Source organism: Pagrus pagrus (genome assembly GCF_965226575.1).
Source record: "Pagrus pagrus genome assembly, chromosome: 5".
Lineage (NCBI taxonomy): Eukaryota > Metazoa > Chordata > Actinopteri > Spariformes > Sparidae > Pagrus > Pagrus pagrus.
Window position 1 is genome coordinate 31,363,184 of NC_140189.1, and position 15,711 is coordinate 31,378,894.

General features: G+C 39.8%; 1 protein-coding gene across 1 annotated transcript in view; it reads right to left on the minus strand.

Annotated features, from left to right (window-relative positions):
- Positions 1-10,269, minus strand: part of gfra4b (GDNF family receptor alpha 4b) — a 46,466-nt gene extending 36,197 nt beyond the window's left edge. The window contains exon 1 of the mRNA XM_084352319.1: positions 9,817-10,269. Coding sequence (XP_084208445.1) covers positions 9,817-9,859 — 43 coding nt within the window. The 5' untranslated portion in view covers positions 9,860-10,269. The remainder of the gene's footprint in view (positions 1-9,816) is intronic.
- Between the last annotated feature and the right edge of the window lie 5,442 nt (positions 10,270-15,711).

The window sequence follows — 15,711 nt, forward strand, 5'->3', positions numbered from 1 at the left end:
CAACCACTAAGTGTCACGGGTTTGTTTTTTTTCCAAAAGACAAACCATCTAACCGTGAGCCAAACTGTTTCTCCAACTCAAACCACAGCGGGAGTTTTTTTTATGCCAAAACCTTTGTCAGTGTTTGCTGTTGCATGGCCGTCGAACAAAGTAAATCATTTCGCTCTAAACCGGCCACTGCAGTCTGAGCGTTAACACATTCAGAGGGAAAGGCAAATGAGAGGAAGATGTTAGTGTTGCTTTTATAATATGTATGGCATTTAATATATCCACAGCAGCTTACAGTACGCTGTCACGGTCTAAGTCTTGATATAAAGTGTCAGTTTCACTGGCATCAGTAAATTTCTAAATGCTGAATTGTCTGAAAGGATTTCTGCTCCTTGTACATCCATTATTCACTAAGATCCTCTGATCAGAATCTATTTCTGGTTCCCTTTGTATCTAAGGACATTGGGAGAAAAGCTTTTATGTTTTTTGCTTCTTCTGCATGGAAAAAGTTACATGTAAACAATATTTGTTCTTTTTCTTCATTTCACTTATTTAAGTTTTGTTTTCTCGCCTTAAAGCAAATCTTCAGCACTGTTTCCACTGATCCTTTATTTAGAGATTCATCATTTTTTTCTTTTTCTTGTGTCTAGTCTACGTTTGTAAATCTTCTTTTGTTCCTTTTTGTTTTGTTATTTAATGTTTTTGTCTGTTTAATTGTTTGTGTTGTCATCCTTGTGTTATATTGCGTCCTCTTCTTGTGTACCGCCCAAACTTAAGCTCAGAGGCGATCACTAGATCTGCCCCCTCCACTGACACTTTAGATCCAGGCTCAAAATGTACTTTTATCCGCTAGTGTTTGAGTCCTAATGATGCGGCCGCTTGTTGACCTGTGACCTGTGTTGTGAGTTGTTTTTAAATCTGCTTTATGAATAAAACTCGACTTGTTCTGTCTTCCATTTGTTTTGTTTGGGAACGATACGATGACACACACACACTGAGACGAAAAACTCTAATTGCAGAATCTTAAACACAAAGTGCCCATCTCTGACCAACAGTTGCCAGACCTGTTGCATTGTGGGTAATGTAGGCATCAGGTTTTGTCAAGGAAGAATGCATGAAATTAAAAAAAAAAGAGATGATATCTCTGGTTCTGCCACATTGTTCCTTAAAAGTAAGCAAAAACCACATCAGGAGTCCCAGAATTTTACAATCCTAAGTCAGTGCAGAACTGTTTAGTGTTATTCTCCATGCTATTAGGGAAGCTGAAAGTTTAGGGCAGTTCATGATAAGATAAGACTGTGATTTATTAAAAGCGTTTAATGCAGAAAAATATGAATGTAACATCAGTAAGGATTATGTAAATAAGAGTTTTCAAAGCTGACCCTCAAGCTTTGCTTCTTTTTGTTCCATTACTTTATTTTACAGGACCGGAGGCGACCGAAACAAGCCGTTAACTCATCACTGACGCATCATCATCAACAAGTTTTTATGCCATTAGTTTGCAAAAAGCTGCACAATCAGCAGTTCTGGATATCTGCTTTCAATGTCCACTCGTCCCCACCAACACCTGATGGAAACATCTGATGCTTTAGCTGCTCGTTGCTCCACTGTGTTCACCAGCTAGTTTCTTGTTTGGTGTTGGCAGGTAGCATACGGTGAGCTTTTATAGCTTATCATTAAAAATAGCTTTCTGTTACATCTGGGAACAGAAGTAATGAGGGTGAGAGGCAACCAAAACCATAAAGAGGTGAAAATGAACTGAAAGGTCCAAAAATAGAAGCAGCTTGCTGAACTCTAATGTGTTTGTTAGAGGTGCTCCAGAGGTGGATAGAGATACACAAAGACAGAAAAATCACAAGAAAAATCAAAAGAAAAGTTTAATTAAAATGCCTTTATCGTCACGCCGTGGTCGTGTAAGACCTTAAAAGAGTTTGTTTTTGTTTACTTGATCATGTTGTGACAATAAAGGAAAAAAAAATTTAATTGGTTAAAGAGGACATGAAGAGTTTTCTAGTGATTTTTACAGCCCAGTCGCCAGGATAAAAAGGCAATTAACTGATCATTTTAAATGTGTATGTGTCACAGGCTACATACTGTATTGGCATTTCTACAAAACATGTCATATTACATTCACATTACATCTATTCCCTTGGCTTTCACGTCTGGAGTTGCCGGCGACGAGGCTGCAGAGCCAGGGACCGCGGATCGAGTCTGCATTTCAAGTGTGAACCCACTGGATACTTTTAAGGAGACCGTGGAACATGTTTCTGGCGTTGTTTGTACTGACAAAAACTGATATTTTTGACAGGAAGTCGGCCATCTCCAGCTGTGTTTGTGGTGACCAAAGCTGCAACATATCTGTGGTTTTGGAGAAACATGCTTTGTCAATATTTATTCTGGTGATTGTGTTGGATTTGTGATGAACTGAAAGACACTAAAATGCCCTGTAGTGTTACATTTAGCCGCATGTAAAATGTAGACTGCAGCAGCTTTAAGTGCCTAATAAAAATGTCAATACACGACGGAAAGTTGGCCTCATAATCTAAATGACTTGTTAAATGAATGATTTGCAACTGGTGTGTGGAAATATGTGAATAAAATTGCTTAAATACAGACAGTTTGGACACGAGGATGAAAAGTACAGACAAGGTTTTTACAGCTACAGTATCTACTGCAATTCCAAATTAGGGTTTATCCTGTTTTTATTGGCAAACTAAGCCACTAAGCCTCTTATAGGCCAAGAATATCAATGCAAGATGGACAGGAGTCGTCCTTCTGCGTCTCCCCACTGCTTGTTGTCGGTCATTTTGTCCTCACAGAGTTGCCCTCAATCACGTAAATCTCACGATGTAAACACATTCAGTAATGAGTTAACTGTGATATAACTGGAGGCACTCAACTACAATAATGGATTAGGGCTTTAAACTCAGACTCATTTATTTTTCACCCACATACATCACGTCTAATCAATGCCCCGGCTTTGGCTTTAACCCTCCCGCGGCTGGCTCTGACGCTTGCCCTCCGTCTTTTCCAGCCTTTTCTTCTCCAAACTTCGTGTGCTGGTTGAAGTTATAATAGTTTGATATTGTGGGCAGATGATTACGTGAGAAATTGAATACTGTCACCATTAAAGGTCAGAGCTATCAGGCTGACTGACATCAGATGAATGGCAATGTGCCAGCTCTACAGCACATTTTAAAAACCTCACTAATTAAACACAAAGGCAAGTTTAAGCGCTCTGACAAAGGCTGGGGAACAGAGGCTGCCCACAGGAAAAGTGTAACAGCCATTCTGTCTCGAAAGCTTTTAAGCCCCAGCGAGTGAATGTTACTCATATATATTGATAGGGTTTAGATGGAAAACTCATATCCTCTATAGAGTTGTACTTCCTGTAGACCGCGAGGCACATGAGATGCTACATTATCTCTCTAATCAGTCATTTTAAAAGTTAAGTGAGGGTAACATCAGGACAGACGCATTAGGTCACGACTGCAGCCACGGTATTTGTTTTCCTCAACTGTAAAGATTCACGCTTCAAAGCCATGTTAAACTGAAGCGCACTAATAAAAGATGAACCCTGCTGTTACAGCTCAGTCCGTATCAGCTGGCCGGCTGTATTGGCTGATTTAGCCAATATGGTGTCTGAATGTATGTTGGCTGAGACGTTACAAGAAATGTCAGAGGTCCTTTAAAAACCACGTCCGTATAATATGTTTAATTATCAAACATCCCACTTAAATGTCCCACATAGCACATATTGTGTCTTTGTCCTAGTTTTACTTTACGGAGGTTGTGTTCACACCCATTTGTTGGTTTGTCAGCAGGTTTACACATAAACTACTGAACCGATTTCCATGAAACTTGGATGGAGGAAGCGTCTCGGCCCACAATAGATCCCGTTAACTTTTAGTGGGGATCCGGACAAATTCAGGAATTTCCTCACTTCCTTTAACACTGCAAGATTTTCTCGACACCTTCACTAATTTTCTCAGGGAAAAATGCACAGATAATAATCAGATGTATTCAGGTGTGAGTCTTGTTTTTTTTAAGTTTGATTGTTTATGTATAATTGTTAACATATCAAAAATCTCTTGTTGGTTGGGCTGTAGCAGTTAAAGTACCTTCTCCATGACCTACAGTAGCTCCCAGGTTGGGTTACATGTCAGTCTGTCACTGTTCACCTGTTGTTAAAAATGGATTTCTCTAATAACTGACAGTGATGAATATTAACAATGATTAGGTCACACTGTTTTAATGGGCTTGTTAGTTTCCTAATCACAAAGAGGCACTGAAGGAGAGGAAGTGGAAGAGCAAAGCTGGGGAACGTGTACGTATCTGTTAAGAACTGCAGATTTATTTATTAGTAAAAAAAAAACTAAAAAAACAGAAATAAATTTGATAACGAGTTGATGAAGGTTGTCAGTCATCCAGGTCATGGTAAATCTGTGCTGTATCGTAGGCAACTGGACTTGTCCCAGTTTCTTGAAGACATGTCACCTCTCATCCAAGAGGCTTCTTCAGCTCTAACTAACTGGAGGGGAGTTGCAGGCTTTTAAACTCTGTGTGGGAGTTTCAGAGTTGTTGGGGCCACTTGTGGGTCGTTGGTCAAACCGGCCTTCATGTGGGTTGTTACTAAGGTGAGCCCAGGTGTGAGTGGTTGTTAAGCTGTCTGGGGAGAGAACTCAGGACAGCATTGTAGGTGGTGATAAGTGATGTCTTAGGCCACCTCTTCCAGTTTGACATAGATGGATTCTTTCACTCATCTTTCAAACCATCTGTTTGATAACATGAGTACATTTTCATTTTTACACATTTATACTGCTATTACTCACACCACAATCACCTGTAATACTGTCTTAAATTGCTCTTGTATCCTTTGTATTCTTATTGTACTTTTTATTGACTTATTTTTACCTCTCTATTTAGGCCTATCTGTACTTTCTTCTATTCTTGTGTTGCTGCAACAATCAAATTTCCCCAACTGAGGATCAATAAAGGCTTATCTTATCTTATCTTAAATATTCATTTATACACTTTCCACGTAAAGTAGCTCAAAGTAATACAGTCAACGACAACGACCCTGCAATAAATCCCACTTTTAATGAAGCTTATAATGTTCAGTTTTTGTTGAAATGTGCTCGTTCAACTTTATGGCCATTTTGGAGTTTCGGTTGCTGCTGAATTCTGCTGTTGATTCAGATATTTAGTTTATCCTCTTTGATATAAACTGCCAACTGAGAGTAGTTACAAAGAGTATCATCCATATTTGTTGATTTCACTGCTTGTACCAATAAATGTACAATCATAGAGAGAGCATACTTTATTTATTGTGTTAGGCTGAACACTTTACTCCTGAGTAAAATGCTCCCGAGGCTACGAGAAAAATTAATTTGAAAATGTGCAAAAGGTACCAGCTTTTTTTTTTTTTGTTTCACTTCATTCATTTGAAGATAACAAAACAGATGTGGATGGTAATGAGGTCTGTATGAGGGATGCATTTTCCCTTTAATCAGTACAAACATATTCAGTCTGTTAGATGACAGTTCCTTAGAAATAAACAAAGTTAAATGTCACTTCCTCTCCTGGAGTCCATAAATCAAAGTGCCATGAAACCATGCTTTCACAAAAAATAGTTAATTACGACTGTTGAGAGTCAGTTAGTGCATTAGCTTCCCATTTGGTGACAAAATACATTTTAAAAATGCAATAAAATGACATCAATTGCGCAAAATAATGAATATATTGAATCTCCAAATCCCTATTTGGGCTGTGCACACACAGTAGTTATGTGTGTGAAACTGAACGCATATTTAACCCAGTGAGTGTGAAGGTTAAAATACGTCTTGTGTCAAACCCGTTCCCGTGTTTATGTGGTATCAAAGTCTACAGACATTTTACTGGTATTGCAGTGGCTGACCTGTTTGTCCCACATGAAGAAAGCCTGAGCGTGTGATGGGCTGTATGTTCGCCACGGGTGCTCCCTGCTTCAAATGAGATTCATGACAAATCCCCTACAAGAGGCCAGCCAATATGCTAGGTAATAGGATGCTTGGCAGTACTTATCTGTCTCCATTAAAGACACAGGTCATATCCCACAATGTCAAAACCATTAAATCAAAAAATATGGCATGATGGTAGGCTGAGACTGGTGGCTGTGGGGAGTTAGAAGGCAGCTTCGATCGAGGAAGGAGGTTAAAAATAGTGAATCTTGTCCAGTTAAAATAAATCGACCAAACCACCAGAGTAAATGTTGGCAATGTGCGTTTCTGCAAACCACGGGTATGTTAAATGTTTATTTCTTCAGGCTCAATTTTAAACTTTGTCTTGCATGTTCTGTGCTTATAATCTGGTTTGATTGGAGACGTCCTGACTTCTCGTTAATGCACCCGGTGTTGTCACCTCGTTAAATACAACGGGTTTTGTTCCCACTAACACGGCTCGAGGATGTCATTCCTCCTTGTTAAATACACCTAGTTTTGTGGCCACAAACAGAGAACAGTTTTATTGTTTACACAAACATGGCTGGAAATTGTCCCGAGGTCTCCTTAAAAATATCCAGTGTTGAAACGCAGTCTTGAATTACAGTCATTGAGTTGCCTTCTCGTATGTGACACAGGGAAGACGGCGACAACAGGCCTCAATCAGAAATACTTTATTAGAAGAAATAAGATCAGTTTGGTTGTTGTGTTTTGGTCAGTGCAGCCTCGACCCGTCCGGGTGCCTTCAGAGATCACTTCTTACGCTCTCAGTTTGACCCATTTATGTTAAATTCAATCACCTTGTGCCTTAATTGGGACGTACACCAACATATAAAACATTTGTGATGTAACTTTGGTGCCCCTTTTTACCGCTTCAACTTATTCTTATCTAAACTAAAAGAAAAAAGACTTACGCTGCACAATTGGGCCTAATTCCATGTAATTCTGAGCCTCTGTGTGGATCTGTCACAGCGAGCCACGGTGCACATTTATCATGCAGATAAGATCAAAGCTCGGACAGTCAACCACTCGCCTGGATTTAATTTTTATTTTTCATAACAGTGGAGGAGGAACAGTGATTCAGTTTGAACTTCACAACTCGTCTGAATGCATAAGCTGACCCCTCTGCTAGATTAATGTCTTCTTCAGGACCCGCAGCCCTCGACCGAACATCATCACCGCTGCTCGAGGTTCATGTCTCGGCTCGGACCAACATGCCAGAGAGTCCGATATCGAACGAGCAAGCTTTAATAAACCAGGCCTGGTTGATTTATGCTGATCGAACATCAACACAGCATCAACTGTTCTGTTCTGTGAAAATGTCAGAAGAAAGTTGACGTCTTTTAAATGTCTTGTTTTGTCTGAAAAGTGGACGAAAAAAACAAGAGATATTCCAGTCAGCAGTCTCATACTGAGAAAGAAAAAGAATATTTTGCACAAATCAACAATGATTTTTACGATTAATCGTGAAACAAACTGTGGAAAATGCACATCGGCAATTTTTCAAAGTGCTTCTTCTGCCCAACCAACGGTCCAAAACCCAAAGAAAAAGACCTTCATTAAACTAAGTAAACAAACTGACCTTAAAAACAATTTCATACTGTTTTACTTTGTTTGTATCTGGCGGACCCTGCCATATTTCTAGCTTCAAACAGTGTTCTGGGACGTTATTTTCCTCTGAGAACAGCTCAATCTTAGGGCTGTCAGTATAACGTGTTAATATCCATTCATTATTTATAGAAAAAATAACGCAGATCAATCAATGGCGCCCCCCGTTGACCAGCAGCTAAAAGTAAATAAATATTTCTGGTTTTGTATTATTACCTCACTTAAAATCCTGAGTTTGAATTTCTTCTCTATAACGACACAGTGCCTCACTAAGAAGCTGCAAACAAAGTAGTTGGAAATTAACTTTCTTTCAATCAACTTATCAAATAAGTCACTGTTGCAGGATGGAAACATGATACACATGTAAATTTGAGCATCAGCGTTGATATCAAGACCTCAAAAAAGCCTAAAAAAGGCAAATAATAATACTTTTATTCATATAGCGCTTTAACAGAGTTCACAAAGTGCTTTGACAGACAAAGCAAAAGCAGGACACACAGGAAATCTTTGATACTATATTAACAAGCCAAACAATCCCCAGATTTACTGTCATTTCCTCCCAAAAACTTGGTCTGGCTCTGTGTTTGAAAAGTTAATAGAGCACAAATAAGTGCACAGAAATTCTGCGCTGTTCCAACATGATTTCACCCGGCAAGGACAGGCAACAAAAGCCAAAGAAATAATCCAACAATGCCAAACCCTAATTGGCCACTCGTCCCAGCTGAGAAATACTTTCTTCTTGTGTTTGCTTTAAGAGCTCTTTCTGGAAAATTGTGGTGATTTTGAGGCCCCCTCCCTGTTGGCTTGCAGGTATCCGAAGCAGTAAAGCCTTAGAAATCACAGAAACTGCCCAGAATGCCACATGGATGGATTGAGTCATCCGAACAGGCCGAAGTTTGTGACCTTTTGCAGTTTGGTCTTGGCTAATTGATTCGGGCAGATGGCTTAACAGGCTGGAATCAGCATCAGCACCTCACCAAAAAAACTCTACGAAATTTGGAACAAATTTCAGTTTATCTGTAATTCACCCTGAGTAGAGCCGTGCTTTTTTTTATTTCATACATCTAAATAAGAAGGTTTGCAGTAAGAAGCACAGGAATGAGTTGTTTTCAGGCATATGGCTGGAGTGTACGCCACAGAGTGTCTCCGTCTGTTTCTAATTACCAGCCAAATCATGCCAAATAAATGTGTGACCGTTGAATGTCATTACAGGGAGAAGAGCTGATTCACAAAGCAAACTGCATTCTCCTCCACTCAGCATTTCCAACTGCATTCCTCGCTCTAATGAAGAGCTCCAAAGAGGACATTAATAATGAATAAAGACAGGTAAGATATGATGCATATTCCTGCCTTTGTTGAGCTGGAGCCAATTAAAATGAGGATCATTACCTCTGGTGTCCTGGCCGTCAGCCGGTTTAATGGCATTAGTTACAGTTAGCAGCAGCAGCGTGGCAGCGGGGACTGGGATTGACACATTTTGTGTTTTAGTGACACAGAGACACTGCGAGGCAACAACAACACGCACTTCTCTTCTCTCAAGACTGTGGATTGTTGCCACAAAAATCAATATTCCAGCTTGGTTCAATTACATGGAGAGCTGCGAGCTCAGTGACACACACTGCAATGACTGATGTAGTGCTGGGGATGGCCACTTTGGGAAGGTTTACTAGAATGAGGAATCAAGCAAGGCCACTATAAAACTTTGGATGCATAAAGTAGGTGAATATGCATAATAACAGTATATTAAATGTTAATATATGATAAAAAATGCTGTGGTGCAAGCAGACATGGGGTTACACCTCTGCAAACAGGAAGCCAAAATAATCATCCGCACTGTGACCTATGGAAAAAAAGGGACGTTTTTACATGCTCACACACACACACACAAACACACGCGGTCACACGCACGCACGCACGCACACATGTACGTGCATGTGTGCAAAGCTCATTTTTGCGTAGCACACTGCACACTGATGAGAAATTCGTGTCATTCATATCGTTAAGTAATTATTAAGTTATGCAAATGCAATATTATTATTTTTTATTTTTTTATTTTATGATTTGAAAAATGCAGCTTGGCAACCAAAGAGCCAAGCGAAGGACCGACAAAGTCCTTCTGTTCCGTTCATTTGATCCAAATGGAGCAGGCTGGATTATTTTCCTCCCCCTGCTCAGGACAGAAAAATGTCATATCTGCTAAATTCATTCAGAAAAACAAACATAAAGAGAAGTCTTCACTTACCCAAAGTTATGAGATGAAACAGATAAACTCCCCACAGATCCATCTCTATGTGAAAGGAGAGGCTCGGATAACGCGTCGGACCTTCACGTACAGCTTGTATGACTACACTGCGAGCAGAGGATATCCTGAGGAGGTCATCATCGGCACGGGGAGAATAATCTCTTCAAAAAAAATCCTTAAATCTTCTTGATGCTGTCTTTAATTTTCTTTACAATCCCATCAGTTTCCTCCAAAACGGCGTCACAGTGGCGCTTTTGCGCAGAGCCGGAGCCATGCGTAATAATGCGAGTGAAAGTTGCCCCTGTGCGCTGCGCTGCGCTGCTCTGCGCGGTCCGGAGCGGTGAGAGGGGAGCCTTCTGTTGCGCGTCGAGGTGGTCGCACAAGTCCTTGAGTCCACTGCTGGAGAGATGCTGAGTGCTGCCGGGAAGAACCACTGCCAAGAGGGGAGGGAGAGAGCGGGGAGCTGTCTGTGCAGCAGGAGCAGGACATTAAACAGCCTGGTTACACGACAGAGGTTAACTAACGTAAACCTGATTATCATTATAGACCTGCAGGGACTCACAGGGAGGCTGCTGTATGGTGATCCTAACCTGCTGTGTGGTATTATGTCCTTATTCTCATTCTGATGGTGTCTCCATACGATCTGATTGTAATATCATGCCACATCATAACATACAGTATATTATACATAATATCAGATTTTTTTTTCTTTTTTCATACTGTATGTGGGTTTTGTAAAGATCTGCCTCTTCATAATGCATTTCATGTTTTCACTTGTCCTCTGATCAGCTCAAGGTCCAACATTAGGCATCCAGTTATTCCATGTAAGATAAAGTGAAAGGTTTTTATTACAGAAAGAGTTTAAAACGCAAAATGAGTTCGCAGTTTGAACTGATGTCAGGGTAAATGTTGAAACGTCACTTTTGACTCTTCTCTGTTCCTGATGTATTTACAGACATGTGACGCAAATCATTTGTCCAAGTCTGAAGCAAGTCCCAAGTCACTTTTTTTTTGTCTAGTTGAGTCCTTAGTGGTTAGTTTATGTTAGCAGGCTCCATTTCTAAACTAACGTTAGCTACTGTTGCTCTCTGTTAGCGGAGCAGACAGGCGCTGAGACGAGCCACTCGAGAACGTTCATGAAGTCACATCCTCTGGACTGTCGCGGAAAAGCCGACCCGAGTGCTTCACAAAGAAATCCACAGTCCAGCAGCATTAAACAACTACGACACATCGTCCACAGGCTTGAATAGACAACCACATAGAGCCCCTTTAAAGCAAGTCAGGTCACTTTTTCACCTCCAACATTCTGCAGCCTTACCTGCAGAATCTGGTCTTTAAAAGAGAAGAGCATTGGCTAAAACCTGTTAAAAAAGTATCACAATGAATTGAATTTGTAATATAATAATTGCTGTCAAAAATATTCCTTCCTCTAAACAGTGTAATACTGACAGCCAGACCAGAAAACTTTGTACTGTAGGGTAGCGGTTTATCACGACCCCCATTAATGTTTGTTGTTAGCGCAGCGTCCTCTAGCAGCTGTTGTTGTTATTACAGCTGTGAAGGAGGAAGTGAGGAGAAGTGGAATAAGGAGTGAAAAGTCCATTTAGCGAGGAGGTCAGAGGTGGACGGTCGGGTCAAACAAGCGAAGGACTTTCATTCAGGAGATCGCCGTTCGTGTTGAGAGTGAAACCAGAAGTCGACGGTAAGCTGAGTGAGAGAAGTAGCATCATGTACACAGTGTAATATAAGTTACTTGGGTAACGTAGATATGTTTGTAAAGGAAGTTACAGAAGAACCAGTGATTTTAACCACAATCACAATGTTTTCCTCAACCTAACCGAGTATTTATCTCACCTGAACCTAACTAAAGTTGTTAAGGTATGAGGACGTGTTGTCAAACGAACACAGACAAGTCGGCACGGCTGCGGCTCTGGGTCATCGTTTTACAGGCGGAGCGCGGCTAGTGCTGTGAGCTCTGCGGTCCACTGTAACACCTCTGTTATCAGTCACATGGCGATGGTGCAACCAAGCTACACACCTGTCACTCGTAGCAGGCTCCATCATCAAGGGATAAGATAGGCTGTTTATAATATCATGTCAAGTGAAGTCACAACTCTTAAACTTTCAAGTTCAACTACTTACTCTCAAGTCTCGAGTTGTAAGTCATCAAAACAGTCGACTCAAATCCAAGTCACAAAGATCCGACTCCACATCTCCGAGTGTCCGCGATCAATGAGTGGCCTACATCCTCTCTCAGAGCGCTCAGAGGTCTCGCAGTTCTCCAAGAAAATTAAACAAAAGATTAACATCAATGGCAGATTTGGGGCATTCTCCACCAGAAACCTATTTCATTTCAGGTTTCCTGTGCACAAAGTTTGAGAGCTCACAGTCCAAATTCGAGTGGACAGCTCACCTCTAATTGGTTATACAATCAAACACAGACAGACAGGCAGTCCCTTCGAGTGAATTCCCTTCCAGTCAGATAGCTTTAGGTGCTGGGCCACCTAAATTGGCCATATTCACTCTCAGCAGCTATTAAATGACAAAAAATGAGCACATTTCAAATGCTGACAGAAGGACAGGACTGTTAGAAACACCTGAATGTCACCTGGACAGCCTGTGTGTGGGCGAACACAATTACTTTTTTTAAATAAAATTCTTGTGTGTGTCCACAACTGTGAAAGGTTTTTCTTTTGTTCGATACAAAAGTAGAAACGCTTAGCCCCCACAGAGCGTCTGATCCAGTTCCTGGTCACTACCGACCGGCAGACCTGCACACAGCTCCACTTTCAGCCGTTCACTGTTTTGAAACAGACAGTTATTGATTCTTTAGTGTTAAGGATTCAACTTTCGCTCCATCGGTTCATTTTATGGTTCAGAAGCCCTTTTTTTTTCGTTCGGCGGGTCAGGATGTGCATTTGGAGCTTGTTGACTCACCCCTTTAGCGTGTCTCCAAAAACGGCAACAGCAAATGGAGTTTCCAGATGATCCACGCAAACAAAGCTGGCGAGGAGCAGATAACAAAGGGTCACCATGTTGGATCAGCCGGACTCAGTGTGTGTGCTTTACTGTATGTGTGTATGTCAGCGTCTGTAAAGCAAAACACGGGTCCAAGAGGATGATCCAGCTGTGTGCCAAAGACAGAATGAAGACCTCTGAAGAGCCATTTCAGCCTGCTGCTGTTATCTTTCCTGCCATTCATTGCTGCTCAAACATACTGCTTCACTGGACTTACATGAGCTGGCAACATTAATTCAAGCCCTTTCAGAGCCTCGGTTGTTTCAAGTTTTTATTTTATTTTTTGCTGAGGCCTCAAATTGGAAAAGACTGTAACTGTAAAATGTCTTTACGCCTCAGCGATTGTAATTTTAACTCCCTAACAAGCTTGCAATGAGAATATTTGGAACAATACATTATCATGTCTGATGGGAGTTGGAGTATTTAAACGCGGGGAGATGGGCTCTGAAAACGCAATATGAATCTTTAAGGAGTGACTCAGTGCCATGGGGATCTTTTGGCAAAGTACACATTTGCAATGCGCATCTGCATTTGTAATTCAAATCAACATTACATTTTCCAAGAAGGAAAGAGCTCCATTAACAGTTTAGGGAGAAATAGAGGGAAAATGTTTGTTTTCTTCTAAACCATTAAAGCGTTCGTCTCCCTCCCAGTGGATTGTGGGTGCAGCAGGGTTTGTCTCTCTTACCCTCAAATTACCAAACAGCAACCTAACGTGATCAGAATCACCTCAGCCTTCATTTCTTCAGTAGAAACGGATCAGAGCCCCTCCTCATAAAACATTATAATTTTGTCCTGAGGATACTAGGTTGCTGTCAGTAGGTCCAGGATCTCTTACTTACTCAACAATCCCTCAATATGGAGAGTAGGTGCTGTTTGAACATGGGAGATGGACAGCTCTCAGTTCTTGCTTCAGGCAAAGGTACATCGATTTCCTATCTTTGTGAGCCAGAGCAGAGTAGATACAACATTAATGAGGGATTAGTTATTGTACCCATAATCATTGCTATGTCAAAGAGCCAGAGCTGGGTGATGAAGAGGGCCTTTGTAAATATTTATTGGAGCCATTTAAGAGCCACACTCACTGCCAAAAGCAGACTTCTAACTTCTGCATGACCAACCAAAGCACAGCGGCCTCGTTTCCCTTTGCTTCAAAGTCCAGTGTCGGGTTTGATGCATACCTATTTTTTTTGTCTGTTTAGGGGATTCTTTGTTTTGTTCTGGGAGGATTTAAAGCTCCAGCTCACCCCTGGCACAGCCACACAGGTGTTTTCATTTATTTTGCCTGATTGGACCTCACTCAGGTTGAAGTCTGGCGGAGGCAGGCTGGGATTTACGAGGGGTCACCAAATGCCCCGTAACCTTTTTTTCAGACTTGGTAGCAGGGAAGACACAGGTGCAACTTATAACGTTAACGATGGGTCTGGTCAAGTGAAGTGTCGGCCGTGTCAGCCGAGGCTCGAGGGGACGATAGAAAATGTGTTTGGGAGAAAGATATTCCCCGGGGTGCCTCTGGGAAAAAGGGATTTTTGTATGTAATATACGTATAGCTATCACTAAAGAAATGACCAACTGAACTACATCGACTTCAACTGAGCGTGTCTTTTCATACTGTTACTATAGTTACTACAACTGGCTGTCTACTACGGAAGCCCTGAGGGACAAGTGAGAATTGTTTTTTTCTGGTGCTCCATTTTCTGAGTTCTGAAATCATTTATTTTCTAAAAGTTCTAAAAAAAAAAAAAAGTCTTCTAAAAGTAAAAAAAAACCCGTTTTTCTAAAAGTTCTAAAATTTTAGGAAAAGAAAGAATTTTCGCGAGTGAGAAAAATATTTTTTTACTCATCTTGACACATGAAGAAACTTTTTTTTTCTCGCCTCGACACATTTTTCAGGTAAAAATGCTTTATATCTGAAAAAATTGCTTTTTACTTGAAAAAAAAAAACTTTTTTCTTGAAAAAAAAAAAAAAGCTTTTTTTTCTTGAAAAAAAAAAAAGTTGTTTTTTTTTTTTTCCTTGGAAAAAAAAAATGCTTTTTTTTCTTGAAAAAAAATTAGCTTTTTTCTTGGAAATGCTTTTAAAGATGTTTTTTACCTGAGGAATTGCTTTTTACCTGAAAACAATTGCTTTTTACTTTAAAAAATTTGCTCTTTTTTTTCCCCCCTTGAAACAATTTTCTTTTTTCTTGAAGAAAAAAAATGCTTTTTTTCTTGGAAATGCTTTTAAAAATGTTTTTTACCTGAAACAAAATTGCTTTTTACTTGAAAAAAATCCTTTTTTCTTTAAAAAAAAAAAAATTATTTTTTTTCTTGAAAAAAAAATGTTGTTTTTTTTTCTTGAAAAAAAATGCTTTTTTTTTTTTCTTGGAAAAAAAATAATGCTTTTTTTTTTTTTTTTTTTCTTGGAAATGCTTTTAAAAAATTTTTTTACCTGAAAACAATTGCTTTTTACTTTAAAAACAATTTGCAGTGCCTTTTTCTTGGAAAAAAAAAGCTTTTTTCTTGATAAGCGGAAGAAGATGGAAAAATTTGCTTTTTTCTTGTTATTTTTTTTCACACAAGAAAAACATTTTCAGTAGAAATATTTCGAGATTCTCCCAGGAGATGTTTTTTTTTTTGGGTGAAACTTTTTTGTCTATGATGTGAGTGACTGGTGAAAAAAGATTATGCCAGGATAATTATTTCTTTGAAAACACGCAAAAAACATTTTTCAGGAAATTTTCATTATTTGTGAAACCAAGTGGAAAAAATGTGTTTTATTCTTGTATCATGCAAAAGAATATTTTTTATTTTCACTAAGTGAAAACAACATTTCCAGGAGATTTTTGTTTCCAACCCATGTGGATTCGAGTGAAAAAAAATCTTGGTTCTTTTTCTTGA